This window comes from Eleginops maclovinus, chromosome 1, assembly GCF_036324505.1.
Source record: "Eleginops maclovinus isolate JMC-PN-2008 ecotype Puerto Natales chromosome 1, JC_Emac_rtc_rv5, whole genome shotgun sequence".
NCBI classification, from domain to species: domain Eukaryota; kingdom Metazoa; phylum Chordata; class Actinopteri; order Perciformes; family Eleginopidae; genus Eleginops; species Eleginops maclovinus.
In genome coordinates, this window is record NC_086349.1 from 22,995,714 (window position 1) to 23,010,366 (window position 14,653).

The following is a 14,653-nucleotide window of genomic DNA, read 5'->3' on the forward strand; positions in this document are numbered from 1 at the left end:
TACACTTCCGCTCTTGCTGCCCTTAAGGCAAAGTATGGCCAGCCACGGCAGTTGGTCCAAAGTGAAATAGCTAGCATCCTCAATTCACCACCTGTCAGACTTGGTGACAGCAACGCTTTCCAGGACTTCGCTCTTTCTGTACATTCATTGATTGGCATGCTGAGGTCAGTGGAAGGTGCAGACGGAAGGGAGTTACGGTGTGGCTCTCACGTAGACAGGCTTCTTGCCAAGCTCCCCATTCAAAACCGAGACAGTTTCATTGAGCACTGTTTGCTTCGTGGCATCTTGAAAGAGGGTTCAGAACAATCATACACCTTGGAAGATTTTTCAGCATGGCTCAAGGTTAAAGCCCGGGCCAAGAGTATTGCCCAACAAGTCTCGGGACCTGCGTCAGTGGAGAGACGAGAGCCAGTCCAGAAGAACCTGGGGAGAAGGGCGACGCCGACCACGATGTACCTGAGCAACACCGCCACTGTGGAGAGCCAGCCTGATGTTCAACCAAGCCATGGAAGGGGGATGACAATCCATGGGAAACCCAAGTTCCAACCTTTTTGTCCATACTGTAACAACAAGGAACACTTCCTGGGAACTTGCCCGAAAGTTAAAGAATTTAGCCCGTCACAACTGAGAACCTGGATAGAGAGGAATGATCGTTGCTACAGATGTGCCCGCTGTCATAAGCCAGATAATTGCACCCTCAAAAAGCCTTGCAATGTCTGCAAAGAGTTGCATCTCACCATCCTGCATAACATCATACCTCAACCGTCAACATCTAAAGGCCCCCATGGCTCAGAGAAATCAGCAACGGGAAACACCCTCAATCTGCTCGTCCGTGCACCTTGTTCTGCAGACACTCTGTACATGGATCAGCCAAACAGATCTCCCCGTGTGATGTTGAAGGTAGTCCCAATTTTCTTGATCAATGGCCGGCAGAGGCTGAAGACATATGCCATACTTGACGATGGTTCAGAAAGAACGATCATCCTAACCTCTGCAGTGTCCCAGCTGCAACTAAAAGGACCAGAAGAGGTCCTGAATCTCAGAACTGTGCGTCATGAGGTGATTCCCATAAGTGGTGAGACAATCTCCTGTTCAATCTCCCCAGTGAGCCAGAAGAAAATCAAATTCCTTATAGCCAATGCCTTTACTGCTCCTGTCCTCAACTTGGCTGAGCATTCCTGCCCCGCCTCTGACCTGCAGAGGGAGTATTCCCACTTACGAGGCCTACCCTTACCGGACTTTGTCCAAGCCCGGCCGCTGATCCTGATAGGCTCAGATCATTCCCACTTGTTGGTGCCCAAAGAGCCTGTCCACATGGGACCTTATGGGGGACCCATCGCCGTCCATACTGCCTTGGGTTGGGCTGTTCAGGGCCCAGCCAATGCCTTACCTCGACTTCAGACTTCAGATGTACAAGCCTTGTTCACACTCTGCAACACTGTATCCTGCCCAGCTACTGCTGAGGTGATGGAGAATGTGGAGAGACTGTGGAGACTCGATTCCTTTCCACACCGTAAGGAGAAGGAAGTAACCCGCTCTAAGCAGGATCATTATTGCCTGGAGCTGCTCGAGACGAAAACTGCAGTGAAAGAAGCAGGTGGAGTGTCTCGATATGCTACCCCATTGCTCAGAGCACCGAACAGTCCACGGCTAACCTCTTCAACCCATAACTTGTTGCCATGGCTGCGAGGAACTGAACGCAGGTTGAAGAAGGACCCTGAGCTCATTGAGATCTGCAACCAGGAGATCCTGAAACTGGTCGAGATGGAGTATGTGAAGGAGGTGGATCCCAAAGATGATCAGCCAGGTTCAGAATCTTGGTATGTTCCACATCACATCATCAGACAAGCGAGTGGAAAACACCGGCTGGTGTTCAACTGCTCTTTCCAGCTTCATGGCCTGAATCTGAATCGCAGCCTTCTTCCTGGTCCAACTCTGGGTCCCTCTCTTCTTGGCGTGCTCCTCCGTTTCCGTGAGCACAGCGTGGCCATCAGTGGTGACATAAAATCTATGTTCCACCAAGTTCATCTACTCCCTGCTGACAGGCCACTGCTAAGATTCCTCTGGCGAGCTATGGCTCAAGATACCTACCCAAAGACCTATGAGTGGCAGGTGTTACCTTTCGGTACAACTTGTAGTCCTTGTTGCGCCATTTATGCCCTGCAGCGTCAAGCCAAAGAGCACCCAGAGAGTGATGAGGGAGTGATGAACTCAGTGTTGAGGGCATTCTATGTCGACAACTGCCTGCAAAGCTTCCCTTCTTCGGCCACAGCCAAAGCACTTCTGGACAAACTTCGCTCCACACTGTCTCGCGGGGGATTCGAAATTCGCCAATGGGCGAGTAATGACTCCCGCGTTGTCGAACATCTCCCTCCAGAGGCAAGATCTGCTAGCACGGACTTGTGGCTCTCTCAAGCTGGCATTGACCCCCAGGAATCCACCTTAGGTTTGCGCTGGAGCTGCCTTCCTGATAGCCTGGGATACAAACACCGTGTGACACCCATCAAGATTCCCACACTCCGCCTAATCTATCGCACTCTGGCCAGTCAATACGACCCCTTAGGGTATATCTTACCTTATACCACCAGGGCCAAAGTGCTGGTTCAGGACTTGTGGAAGACCAAACGAGGCTGGGATGACCCCATCATTCCATCTGAACTGGTTGACCGATGGCTGAAGTGGGAACAGGAACTGGCTGACCTCTCAAGCATCAGACTGCCTCGCTGCTATGTGCCCTCTTGTGCTGACCAGTCAGGTGTACACAGAGAGCTGCATGTTTTCTGTGATGCCTCAGAAAGGGCCTATGGCACTGTGGTCTACTTACGTGTCCATGACAGCCAAGATCATGTTCATGTGGCATTCGTCATGGCCCGCTCCAGGGTGTCACCAAAGAGACAGTTGTCAATGCCTCGACTTGAACTGAGCGCGGCCTTGGTAGGGGCGCAGTTGGCCACTACCTTGAAGTCTGAACTTACCTTGTCATTGGCCCGAACCATCCTTTGGAGTGACTCCACCACAGTGCCGACCTGGTTGAAGTCAGAGTCGTGCCACTACAAGGTCTTTGTTGGCACTCGAATCGCAGAGATCCAAGAACTCACAGACTCAGATGACTGGAGGTATGTGGACAGTCCAAACAACCCAGCTGATGACCTGACCCGAGGCAAGACACTGCGTGACCTGGCGCAACCTAGCTGCTGGACGGACGGACCTGCCTTCCTTCAGCACCCTGAGACTTGCTGGCCTGTTGCTCCAGGTGTTTCCCACACCTCATCCCTCACAGACAGCACAGAACTGAGGAAGGCTGCTACGTGCCTGAATGTTTCTGCTGCCCCCAGTGTATTGCCGAATGCCTCTAAGCATCAAAGCTGGAGTGACCTCATCACCGCTACTGACCAAACATTGACTCAATCCGACAAAGTGACCGAAGGTGCAGCAGCGGAAACCTTCATTCTACAACAAGCCCAGGAGTCATGCTTCCCTGAAGAACTCAGCGCTCTCCGTAAAGGAAAGCCTCTCTCTAGGCAAAGTAGTCTACTTCAACTCTCTCCTGAGCTTGATCCAGATGTTGGGCTGATGCGGGTAGGAGGAAGACTACGCAGGTCCCAGGACCTAGACCCAGACATCATCCACCCAATCATTCTGGACCCAAAGCATCCCACTACGCAGCTCATCATTAAGCACTATGACGAGTCCCTGCTGCATCCGGGGCCAGAGAGGGTCTTTGGAGAGTTGAGACGCAAGTATTGGATCCTGGGAGGAAGACCAGCCATCCGTAAACATCAGCACAGTTGCAGAGAGTGTCAGAGGTGGAAATCCTCTCCTGAAGTGCCCAAGATGGCTGATCTGCCCCCGGCAAGGCTGCGTCTCTTCAAACCACCATTCTGGTCCACTGGTGTAGACTGTTTTGGACCCTTTATCATTCACCATGGCCGTAGAACAGAGAAGCGATGGGGAATTATCTTTAAATGCTTAACCACTCGTTGCTTACATCTGGATTTGCTTGGAAGCATGGATGTCGATGCCTTTCTCCTAGCACTCCGTCGTTTCATCTCCCGTCGTGGCAAGCCCTTTGAGATCTGGGCGGACAGGGGAACAAACTTCCGTGCTGGGGACAGGGAGGTGAATCAATGTTTCCAGGCCATGGAACCCAAGCTTCAGGAACACTTGGCCAATCAGCAGATTTCCTTCAACTTCAATCCGCCATGTTCTCCACACTTTGGAGGAGTCTGGGAGCGCGAAATCAGATCAGTCAAGAACGCCCTACGAGTGATCCTCGGGAATCAGACCACTTCTGAAGCTGTCCTTCACACTGTCCTGGTTGAGGTAGAAGGCATTATGAATTCAAAGCCTTTAGGCTATCTTTCATCTTCTGCCAGTGATCCTGATCCGGTCACTCCCAACTTGCTGCTGATGGGGCGGCGGGACGCCTCCCTGCCACAAGCCATCTTTGCCAACAGCAAGCTCCTTGGGCGAAGGAAGTGGCGTCATAGCCAGATGTTGGCGGACCATTTCTGGACACGGTTCATTCGTGACTACTTGCCTAACCTACAACCCAGAGGAAAGTGGCTGAGGGAAGTCCAGAATCTGGAAGTAGGGAAGACTGTTCTGATCCTTGACCCCAACTGCCGCGGGCCTCTTGGCCAACAGGTCGAGTAACAGCTGTCATGGCCGGTAGAGACGGACGTGTTCGGTCCGTTGACGTCCAGGTCGGCCGTCAAACCTACACCAGACCAGTGTGTCGTCTGATGGTGCTTCCAGAGTTGGAAGAAGAGTGAGTCTTTCTTTCAGGAGGAATTGATCCCAATTCCGGGGCGGCTATGAAAAGACTCCCTGGATTTTCGTCCTTTTTTTTCAGTTATCTTTCTAATATGGTGAATCTGCCAAACTGAATCCCACTCCACCTGCCAGCTAAGGGGCGGAGACTATAAATAGCCTGCTCACCCTTTAGTTCATCCTTTTGCACTCCCTGCCAGCACACCAATTTAACCCTGTGTCCTGAGTTTCCTCCACATATCCTGAAGTGGGCGTCTTCAAGTTAACCACACAAAATAATCAAGACCAAAAGGGAAAATAAATACTGGTTCTTGCATTAAACCCTGCCTTCTCCTTGCCTCATTGCATCCTTGCCCTTTGGGTCTTCTGACCGAGACCCTGTCTGCTCGCCACACTCACTCTCCCCGAACCAAATCACCCCTACAGTTCCTTCAGACAGAAAGAGAGGTAAAGAGACAGTGACAGAGCACTATTTGTACAGATTAGGAGTCACTACTCCCTAAAACTCTCTCTGTGCGAATCTGTATAAAGCTGAGCAGACACTTCAAGTTTTAATCAATCTGGTATGTTAATTAACACGCTGTACATATTGTAATCCATCTCTCTGTATAGCTAGAGCACGGGAAGTTCATGCTCACAAGGTGCAGATCAGTTGACCGGGCATCAAGTGTTGACAATAAGAGAGAAAGGCTGCTTTGTGCAATTCTTCTATCATCTGAATGTAACCTATTCTGACAGCTGCAGCTGAATAAAAGCGTTTGGGACATCACAAAAATCCATGTGATTGTCCAAGAGACTGATGGTTGATCGTAAAAGCGGTCGATCTGGAAGAATCTTGGCCTAAAATAAGTTGAGGATCACCAATTCAAGGCGAAATCAGGTCCCAATCCCGTCTGCCCGCAGCAGCATGTCAGAATCAGAATCCCTTTATTACAGAGGGAATATTTATGGCGTCACAACAGCAAAGGTGGTGCAGATAGAGGGCCAAAAGGGGTAGGAATATATAGTTTAAAACGTAAGGAAATGTCAAAGGAGCCGGTTACATTAAGAGATTATAGATACAGTTTAAAGTAATAAAGCTTTATGTGTATGTTGTATAATGTGTATAGTGAGATTGTAAATATGCAATCATTCTTAACTGTTTTTTATAAACCAGTACACATTTTAATAAAGCTACATTTTCACTATAGCAAAAAGATTCTCCAAATTTAGGAAGTTAAAGTAGATTGTTCACTTCTGGTCGTTATGTCATCATCCTAATGAGGTCTGTATTACCAGCACTAATCCAACAAATTAGATCGGTCACCTCCAGATTAATATAAGGCTCTTAATTTGTGCTATGCATGTGTGCAGAAGCAGCTGTAGAAATCAGTAAACCTAGATGAATAAATGGATTAAAAACTCTTGTAGTCAGATCCTGGTTTCAGCTGAAGGGATGAGCTGGTCTGAATAAGGGTCAAACCAACTATAGTTACACTTAAAAAAATGGGGTATAACTTAAACACAGTGGACAGAATCAATATTTTTAGTTTGGCTTATAAGGGGTTTAAATTGTTCAGTGGGGGAAACAACGCCTAAAGTGTGCAACTGTCAAAACCTATTTCATGATGCAGTGTGTCTAAAGCAAACACGGTAGAGGAGCCTCATTAATATTCATTTCTACAGACAAGAAGCTGTGTGTGTGTGTGTGTGTGTGTGTGTGTGTGTGTGTGTGTGTGTGTGTGTGTGTGTGTGTGTGTGTGTGTGTGTGTGTGTGTGTGTGTGTGTGTGTGTGTGTGTGTGTGTGTGTGTGTGTGTGTGTGTGTGTGTGTGTGTGTGTGTGTGTGTGTGTGTGTGTGTGTGTGTGTGTACACGCACACGCACACGCACACGCACACGCACGCGCGCGTGTTCTGAGCTCTGCCTCTGATCAGTGGAGGCTCTGTGTGAGGAGGAAGCAGCTGTCAGTGTGCTCTTCAATACATAACAGGAACAAGTATCACTGATCCTCCAGGACACAGAAGGACAAAGACGTTAGGAAGTTATTCAGTACAGCATTAGGTATGACATCACGCTGCTGGCTCTGGAGATCCTTAACACAGTATCACTCTTTATTTAGATCTTGTTTTAAAACGATTGTGCCATTTCCTGGTTCCTGTCTATAGTCACGTTAGGGGTCAGTTACTGTAAGATAATCAGTTTCCTACTTGAACAATATTCCAGTTGAATTACGCCAGCGGTTGGTTCAAGTTTTGGAGACGTATTAAGTAGGCCTTCATAAAAATGGTGAAGCTGCCTGTCGCAACTTTTGTGATATTGGAATACAATTAGATAAACAATTAAGGAAAGGAGTAATGAAGACTTGGAAAGTGCTAAGAGCTAAAAGTGGCACTGTGTCAGGGTTGTAGTAAAGGACCCAAATGCAGCGAAACAGGGGGAATCAGGTATGGGGGTTTAACAAAAGGCAAGCTTTATCTCACACAAGCTGTAACAACAAAACTCAAAAAACGGTGCGAGCAGGCACGATCATCAAAAGTAAAAGTAGCAAACAAAAACTCAATCAAACCAGAAAGACAGGAGGGCAGCCGAGAGGAATCCAGACAGGCACACAGGACTGGGAAACAAACACAACTGGACCACGAGACCCAGGGACAAACATGGGAATGATGACGACCGAACAAGACTCAAAAGGGGAACCAAGACTAAATACACAAGGCTAATCAGAAAACAACACACAGCTGGAGAGGGGAGGAGAAACACAGGGGCAACAGGTGAACACAATGACACAATCAGGGGAAGGAGGGAAACTCAGACAGGAAGTTAAACTTAACATGACACAAGAGGGGAAAACATTTCAAAATAAAACAGGAAACAGAAACAAAACACGGATCATGACACACTGAGAACCATAACCGTCGTTCAGACTTCCAGGATAATCTGACATTTTCTTTGTAGTGATGTGACAGACTGTGGTTTACTCCGGGCTGAAGCTCACAGCAGAGAGAAAGGGAAATACATAATATAGTTAGATGATAGGTGATAGATGCTCTCACATCATTCATTTATATTTAAATCTGCATTTTAGTCTTCTTTAATTGTCCAAGAATGAAAACCAGATAGATTTTTTGGTTTGATTTGTTAGTAGGACTAATGAAATACATACAATCGACAGCTCAAATCAAGAAGTAGATGATTTGTGTTTTTATAAATACTTGTCATAGCAACTTGTTAACACCCACATTGCACATTAAAAATAGAGAAACCTGAAGTGAAAGTAGCAAAAATAAGCGTTTTATCAAAGACACTTTTTTTATGTATAGATATTTGTCTGTATGAATAGTTTGTGTGCGTTCAGTGTGGTTATTTTTCATCTGTGCAACCAACAGAGTTACAGATTCACAGAGACAGACTAGAAAAAGAGGGCGGGAGAAATGATGTGATTTATGTGACAGAATAAAATATAGCCAGAGACAGAAAATGCAGCATGAGAAGAGAAAAGGGGAACAGGACAGATCAGGCCACAAAAGTACAGAATAAAGACATCCAGCAAATGTGTTTCTATGTCAAACTATTTTAATCGTACAGTTTTCTGTCAGACTGATTTATTTTGAGATTAAACAACACCAGATATTATTAGTCGTTGCTCATGACTCAAACGGAATAAAATGACTCTGCGTCCCAAAAAAATCCATCACAACAGTCCCCAGAAAACCAGGCCTGCAGCTGGTTCTTGGTGCTGGTTTTCTGTGCAATAGCTGTTGAAGTTAAAGAGTCATAGCAGTCTGAATTACAAATCATACTGTCATCATGAAACATACTGTAGTACGTTGGTCTTTAAAGGTCACCTTTTCTGCAAAAATCCTCTTTTATACATAAATATGTGTCCCCTCTGTATTCGGAAAGTTTCAGGAAAAAAGATTCCCTCTCTTTCTGTCCTGATCCATTTATATAAAAAGCCTGTCTGAAATGAGCTGATCACATGTTGGCTACTTTGTGATGTCACAACGTTTTTTTTGGGGTTGTGTAACCATTAGCCAATAACCAATCAAGGTAAGTCCTGCCCACCTCATCACCCGAATCTCCTCCCTAGAGCACCATTGTGTCTTTTAAACCAATCATCTCACAAAGGGGCGTGGCCAGCAGCAGCTCATTAGCCTTTAAAGCTACAGTCACAGAATCAGCACTTTTGAAACAGGGCTGGAACAGAGGAGTTTATGGCACGCTACAATGATCTGAAAACTAAAGGACCTTTACTAATTAAATAAAGAACTAGTAGTCAGTGGTGCAGTAAGTATTCAGATCTATGAATTAAGTCAAAAAAAGTAATTGCCATCAAAACGTACCATGTGCTCATTCTGCAAGACAGCCCATTTCTGACTATTGCATTATGGATGCATTTATGCTTGATGCTGATAAATAAAGTCTAAATATAACAACTGTATATAGTTCCAGCAAGCTTAATATTTAATAATACATTGTGATCATTTCTGATTATATTTTAACCTAGACTGCCAAATGAATTGTACTGCAATTTAACTCTGTGAGTATTTTTGTTTTTTTTGTTGGAAAGCAACCTCAATATATACAGGAAGCCAGAGCTCTTACCTGCTCAAGCCTTGTGTGTCCTTTGTTGTAATTTCATGGAAAGGGTCCTCAGCCCTAATGCAGTGTGGAAAGCTTTGCTATTTTTGTTCGGGCTCGTTGTATTTAAGTCTAATGGCACAGGTAGAAAAATGTTTACAGAATGATATATTCACTAAATCTTCCCCAAGTCCCCAAGTAGGGTATCTGTACACCCATCATCATCATCATCATCATCCTACTCGAGAGGGAGAGAGCAGACTGGATTTTTCCGTTCCCACAGAATGGAAACTTTCCACAACATCCCAGAGAGATGTAGCAGGCTGGTTCTCATGGAAAAGGGTCAGATAATGAGGCTGCAGATCCACAGCTCAGATACTGGGACAAATTCAAGGAAGACTGGGAAAACACTGACGTCAAGTCTGGCACTCTTATCTAGAATTTGCTGATGTTTATGATTACAGCGTTTTACTAACAGAAACCTACAACCTAAGAAAAGTCGAAGATAACAGGCAGTGTAGCATTTGCTGTAATAAACCTAATCGCATAAATGCAAGCCACTGCTGAAGAACGTCATGATCCTGAGTGGGTGTGGGGGTTGGTTTTTGGTTGTTAAGTCCTAATTGTGATTTGTTGTTGACATGAGATGAGTTGGAAAATGTCATTAGTGCAGCACTGAAGGACACTGCTCATTATTCAGTCCTGTCGCCTTTTGAGTGGGGCTGTGTTCGGTACAAGCCAGGGATCAACCTGTAGGTCTGAAAAGTAAAGCTGAAGCACAAGTGCCTCAAACTTGCATTCACAACAGGGGGTGACTTACAGGTTTGGAAAATTAGGTATCATTTTTTAGAAGTCTATGAGAAAAATGACCAGACTATGAGTATTACCATACTCTTAATATGTTCTGAATTGTAAATGTAAAGTCTAATTCAATTAACCATGCTGTTCAATTGGTAAATGATGGCTCCATTCAGAGTAAAATAGCCCTAAAGCAGCGTATGTTTTTGGTGCGGCTACCTTTTGATTGACAGGATGGTCTGCTTGGTTGCATCTTAAATCTTTTTTACAGTATGTTTGCCTTTGTGTGCAATTACAACATTTGAGTCGCCTTAAAAGGTTCAGCTTTGGTTGAAAAAAAAAAGAGGGCAAAGGCCAAAACGATGATGGCCGAGATGACAAACTCAAGGCTTCAAAGCCGTAGTCCACCCACTAACAGTCGTCATGTTGACTACCTATTTACAATCTGTGGTACAAGCACTTCGAGTCAGCTTTGAATGTCTCGTCTGATTGTCTGTTTACTCAAAGCAAGTCCAATAGGTCCTGATTCATGTAATAAATGATTCCAATGTGTGGCTGTTTCATTCGGCAGAGGTTTTGTGTGGCTGCTTGTGTTCAAACAAAATTCAACGTTTGCAAAAGTTGACCTCATTTGATAATCAATAACAGATGTTTGGTTTAGAAATATGCTGATACATCTCAAAGCACAAAATACTAAACCAAGTTCCAAACAACAACAGGTTCTGTTTACTGCCTGCTTATGTCGGGGTAGTTGCACGAAATGAGAGGAAATGCATTATGGATGTCAAATAAAGGGTCAGGGTGTCGCAACATTAAGCTCAAAGGCACTCCAACTTCAGAGTCAGCGCGATGGCCGTAACGAGCAACACGTGACCCCCCCACACACACACACACACACACTCTGTCAGCCTCTGCTTCCATATGTGTCTTCACCACCTACTGTCATCATCATGATCACCTTCATCCGCTCGGGGTATTTTGGGCTAATGAGCTCTTTCCATTCCCACACAATAGAAACATTCCACGACATTCGGGAATGACGGTTTCTGTGGAAATGGAACGCTGAGAAGATTCCATTAAGCGACCATGGTTTCAGTCACTTCAAAAGATAAAATCTTACGGCTATAAATATATTTATTTTGTCTACTTTATTTGTTTTGAGTGTCTAATAATAAGTGAGACTGTTATGGGTACTTTTCATGTGTATTTTTATCCAGAGTAAGATGACTCATCCAGCATCGTTAATGGAACAGTGATGCTGTGGACATCATTTCTGTGGTGCTTGTAGTGTTCATTTCCAGATCTGAAGGATGTATGGCTTAATTTCACGCTGTGCGCAGTTTCCATCAGCACATTTCCTTCTAATTTAATCTTACATATTTCCCATAGTGCTGACAGGGACCCACAGAGGATGAGGATTGTTGTTACTCTGTGTGTTTAGGAAACAACAGCATGATGGTTTGCTAAGGGCTCTTCCGAATGTCTTTTTTTCCCACATTAGTTTATAATAAAGGTTATGAATTACGATTTGAAGACTTATTACCCTTAAATAAAAGGAATTAGATGTTTTTGTTACTTTGATTATATGTCATTTATTGTTGTTGCTGTTATATTGTTCCTAGACAGCCCTGAAGGCGTTCCCTGGTGGGTGCTGCAAGTAGCAGAGAAAACTACTTTGGACTTTTTGCAATTCTTAATGCCAACAAATATGCATTGAAGTTTAATTCAATCTATTTTTGATGGAATTTAATTCCACAAAGGTATTATATGGGCCCCGGCCGTGGCGCAACTGGCTGGTGCACCTGCACCGTATGCCGGCGACCCGGGTTCGATTCCCGACCCGTGTTCCTTTCCGGATCCCACCCCGACTCTCCCTCCCACTTTCCTGTCACTCTCCACTGTCCTATCCGATTAAAGGCAAAAAAAAAAAACCCAAAAATATATATTTTTAAAAGTATTATATGAGTATTAGTGTGATTGAGCCTGACTTTAAGCTGCACAAATAATAAGGTACAGTAGGTAAAATATACTGTGTATGTGACTTGCCACATTGTTAAAATGGTAATAAAACCTTAATTTTACATGATAGCAATGCCAGAGCAAAATGGTGAAGCGTTCAGTGTACTGACGACTGACTGACAGACAAAAGTGTGTATGGATTTAAAGTCCATGTGGTTTTGGAATCGCCAGGTCAGCCATAAAAACAAAAGCAGAAACAGATGCTGTGTCTGTCTCCGTCTGTATGCATGTGGGAGAGCTCACGTGTGTGTGTGTGTGTGCGTGTGTGTGTGTGTGTGTGTGTGTGTGTGTGTGTGTGTGTGTGTGTGTGTGTGTGTTCACAGTACAGTTGTATAACAGTCCTGTTTCTTAGCAGAAGGTCCTCGGGTTCTGGTTCCCTCTGGGGTTTGGGTTCCAATTAACTTTTGGTGTGTGTGTGTGTGTTCTGGTTAAAACTTAGTGTTGTGTTATTGTTTATCACACATGCCTCAGTAATGTATTATTTATAGTATGAATATAGTTATGTGACACTGTTTAGTATGTTATAATGAATCAACTTCATATTCTATGCCCTGTGATTAATTCTACATTATTTATGTTTTTTGATTCTCAAATGAAAAATGAATATTATGACCTCATTTGCAAAATAGCTCCATGTTTTGGATTAAGGTTGTTTGTCTTTATCTGACTTTAGCACTACAGGCTTCTGATATTGAGGGTACAGAAAGAAAACACAAACAATATAAGATACAAATACATTTGGTTTGCAGCAAAACTATTTACTTGGTCACAGAAATGGTTTCCTGAATGCCTTTACAGAATATGAGGAGAGTCTTTCTGTGTGTGGTGTATACATGTGTGCAAAATGACCGTGTGTGTGGAGAATGTGCTTTGGGATTATGCATATGTGCTATTAGTAAAGAAATGGGAGCATGTCTAATGCACGAAGAACATAACCTGACGTGTGTGTGTGTGTGTGTGTGTGTGTGTGTGTGTGTGTGTGTGTGTGTGTGTGTGTGTGTGTGTGTGTGTGTGTGTGTGTGTGTGTGTGTGTGTGTGTGTGTGTGTGTGTGTCTATGCAGATGTGGTAATGTTATGTAACTATCTGCTGTGATGTCAGTGAGTTTAGCTCCTTGGCCTGCTTTCACGTCACGGTCAGTTTTAATCCACAAGGTCGACAGGGTGTCACAACCTGATTTCAGCAGACAATTGCAGGGAAATACACACACACACACACACACACACACACACACACACACACACACACACACTGATTGAGGAGTCGATTGAGTCGTTGTAGGCTGTTTTCCTGGTTTAGAGACCATGTTTCATGTGATTTCAGGCTTAAATTTGGGTGTGTGCGCTTAACGAATCGAATGTCTTCTCTAGCATCCTTATTGATGAGTGACTGAACTGAGAGTGATACACGTCATTAACCTCTGTGTGTCTGTCTCTCTGCAGGACTCGTAACCACTCTGGTGGCTCTCCCAGACCTCGACACACCAAGAAGATCCACTTCATCAAAAACATGAAACAGTACGACACGAGAGGCAGCAGGTGGGACACACACTTCCTTCTGAAAACACTGTCTCTAACATTACAGGTTTACACACAAGCAAAATCAGTTTAATATTTAAGATTAAAACCAGTTATTTGAACGTTATCGAAAGTCTTATCCTCTGATACATCTGGTAATGAAGTGGTGGGTTTAATCACTGATTTATATAAGTGTTATGTATAAATGAAGTTATCGTAAAAGTAGCACACTTGACATTTGAGCAGCGTGTTGATTCGTGCTGTTTGCAGCATGTAGAGTTACACCAACACACATCAAGGTCAGGCCAGTGGGCTTAGGATTTTATACACTGCCTATTAAGTAAAATAAATAAACAAAAGCAGCCATTCTAATTGCAATGAACTTGATCAATTATGAGATATACATTGTTTTTTTATCGTATTTCTTTACTTTGATCACTGCCTTGTCAGGTTGCAATATCTCATCACCACTTCTTGGGTGATAGTGTGGGAATTCTGGTTCCTGTTATCATTTCTAATCATTTTAAATTATCTGAATTTAGAGCTACATGTTCGCTGTTGTGTTGAGATAAATCAAATCAAAAGAATCACCCAAAAATGTATGAATGAATCACTTACCTGAAGTATTACATTTCCTATTTGTAGTTATTTAAGGTAATTGTTTGTTGGATTTATTTTAAGGTAAAGGTGTTCATAAATCCTGTTTTTCCACTGCACCTCAGTGTCTTTAACCATGAACCTTTACATACTCTGCTGACAGGCAGTGTGCGGCCTTTACTCCACAGGTGGACAGGAAGGCTGTGGGTTTCTCTTTGGAGAGTGTCAACGTCTAATCCTTCCTCTATTGTTCTCTATATTTGTCCTTCCTCGAAGGGTGTGTAAATCAGACCTCTGGGTCAAAGGAACGTCATGCATACTCATCAGATAATTATAGACTGAGGGCGGATTGTTTTAGAATAGATGCAGCTGAAAGCGAAAGAGCTGGTGT

General features: G+C 44.2%; 1 protein-coding gene across 1 annotated transcript in view; it reads left to right on the forward strand.

Moving 5' to 3' along the window:
• Positions 1 to 14,653, forward strand: part of cables2b (Cdk5 and Abl enzyme substrate 2b) — a 41,162-nt gene that overhangs the window by 12,428 nt on the left and 14,081 nt on the right. The window contains exon 2 of the mRNA XM_063884355.1: positions 13,591 to 13,686. Coding sequence (XP_063740425.1) covers positions 13,591 to 13,686 — 96 coding nt within the window. The remainder of the gene's footprint in view (positions 1 to 13,590; positions 13,687 to 14,653) is intronic.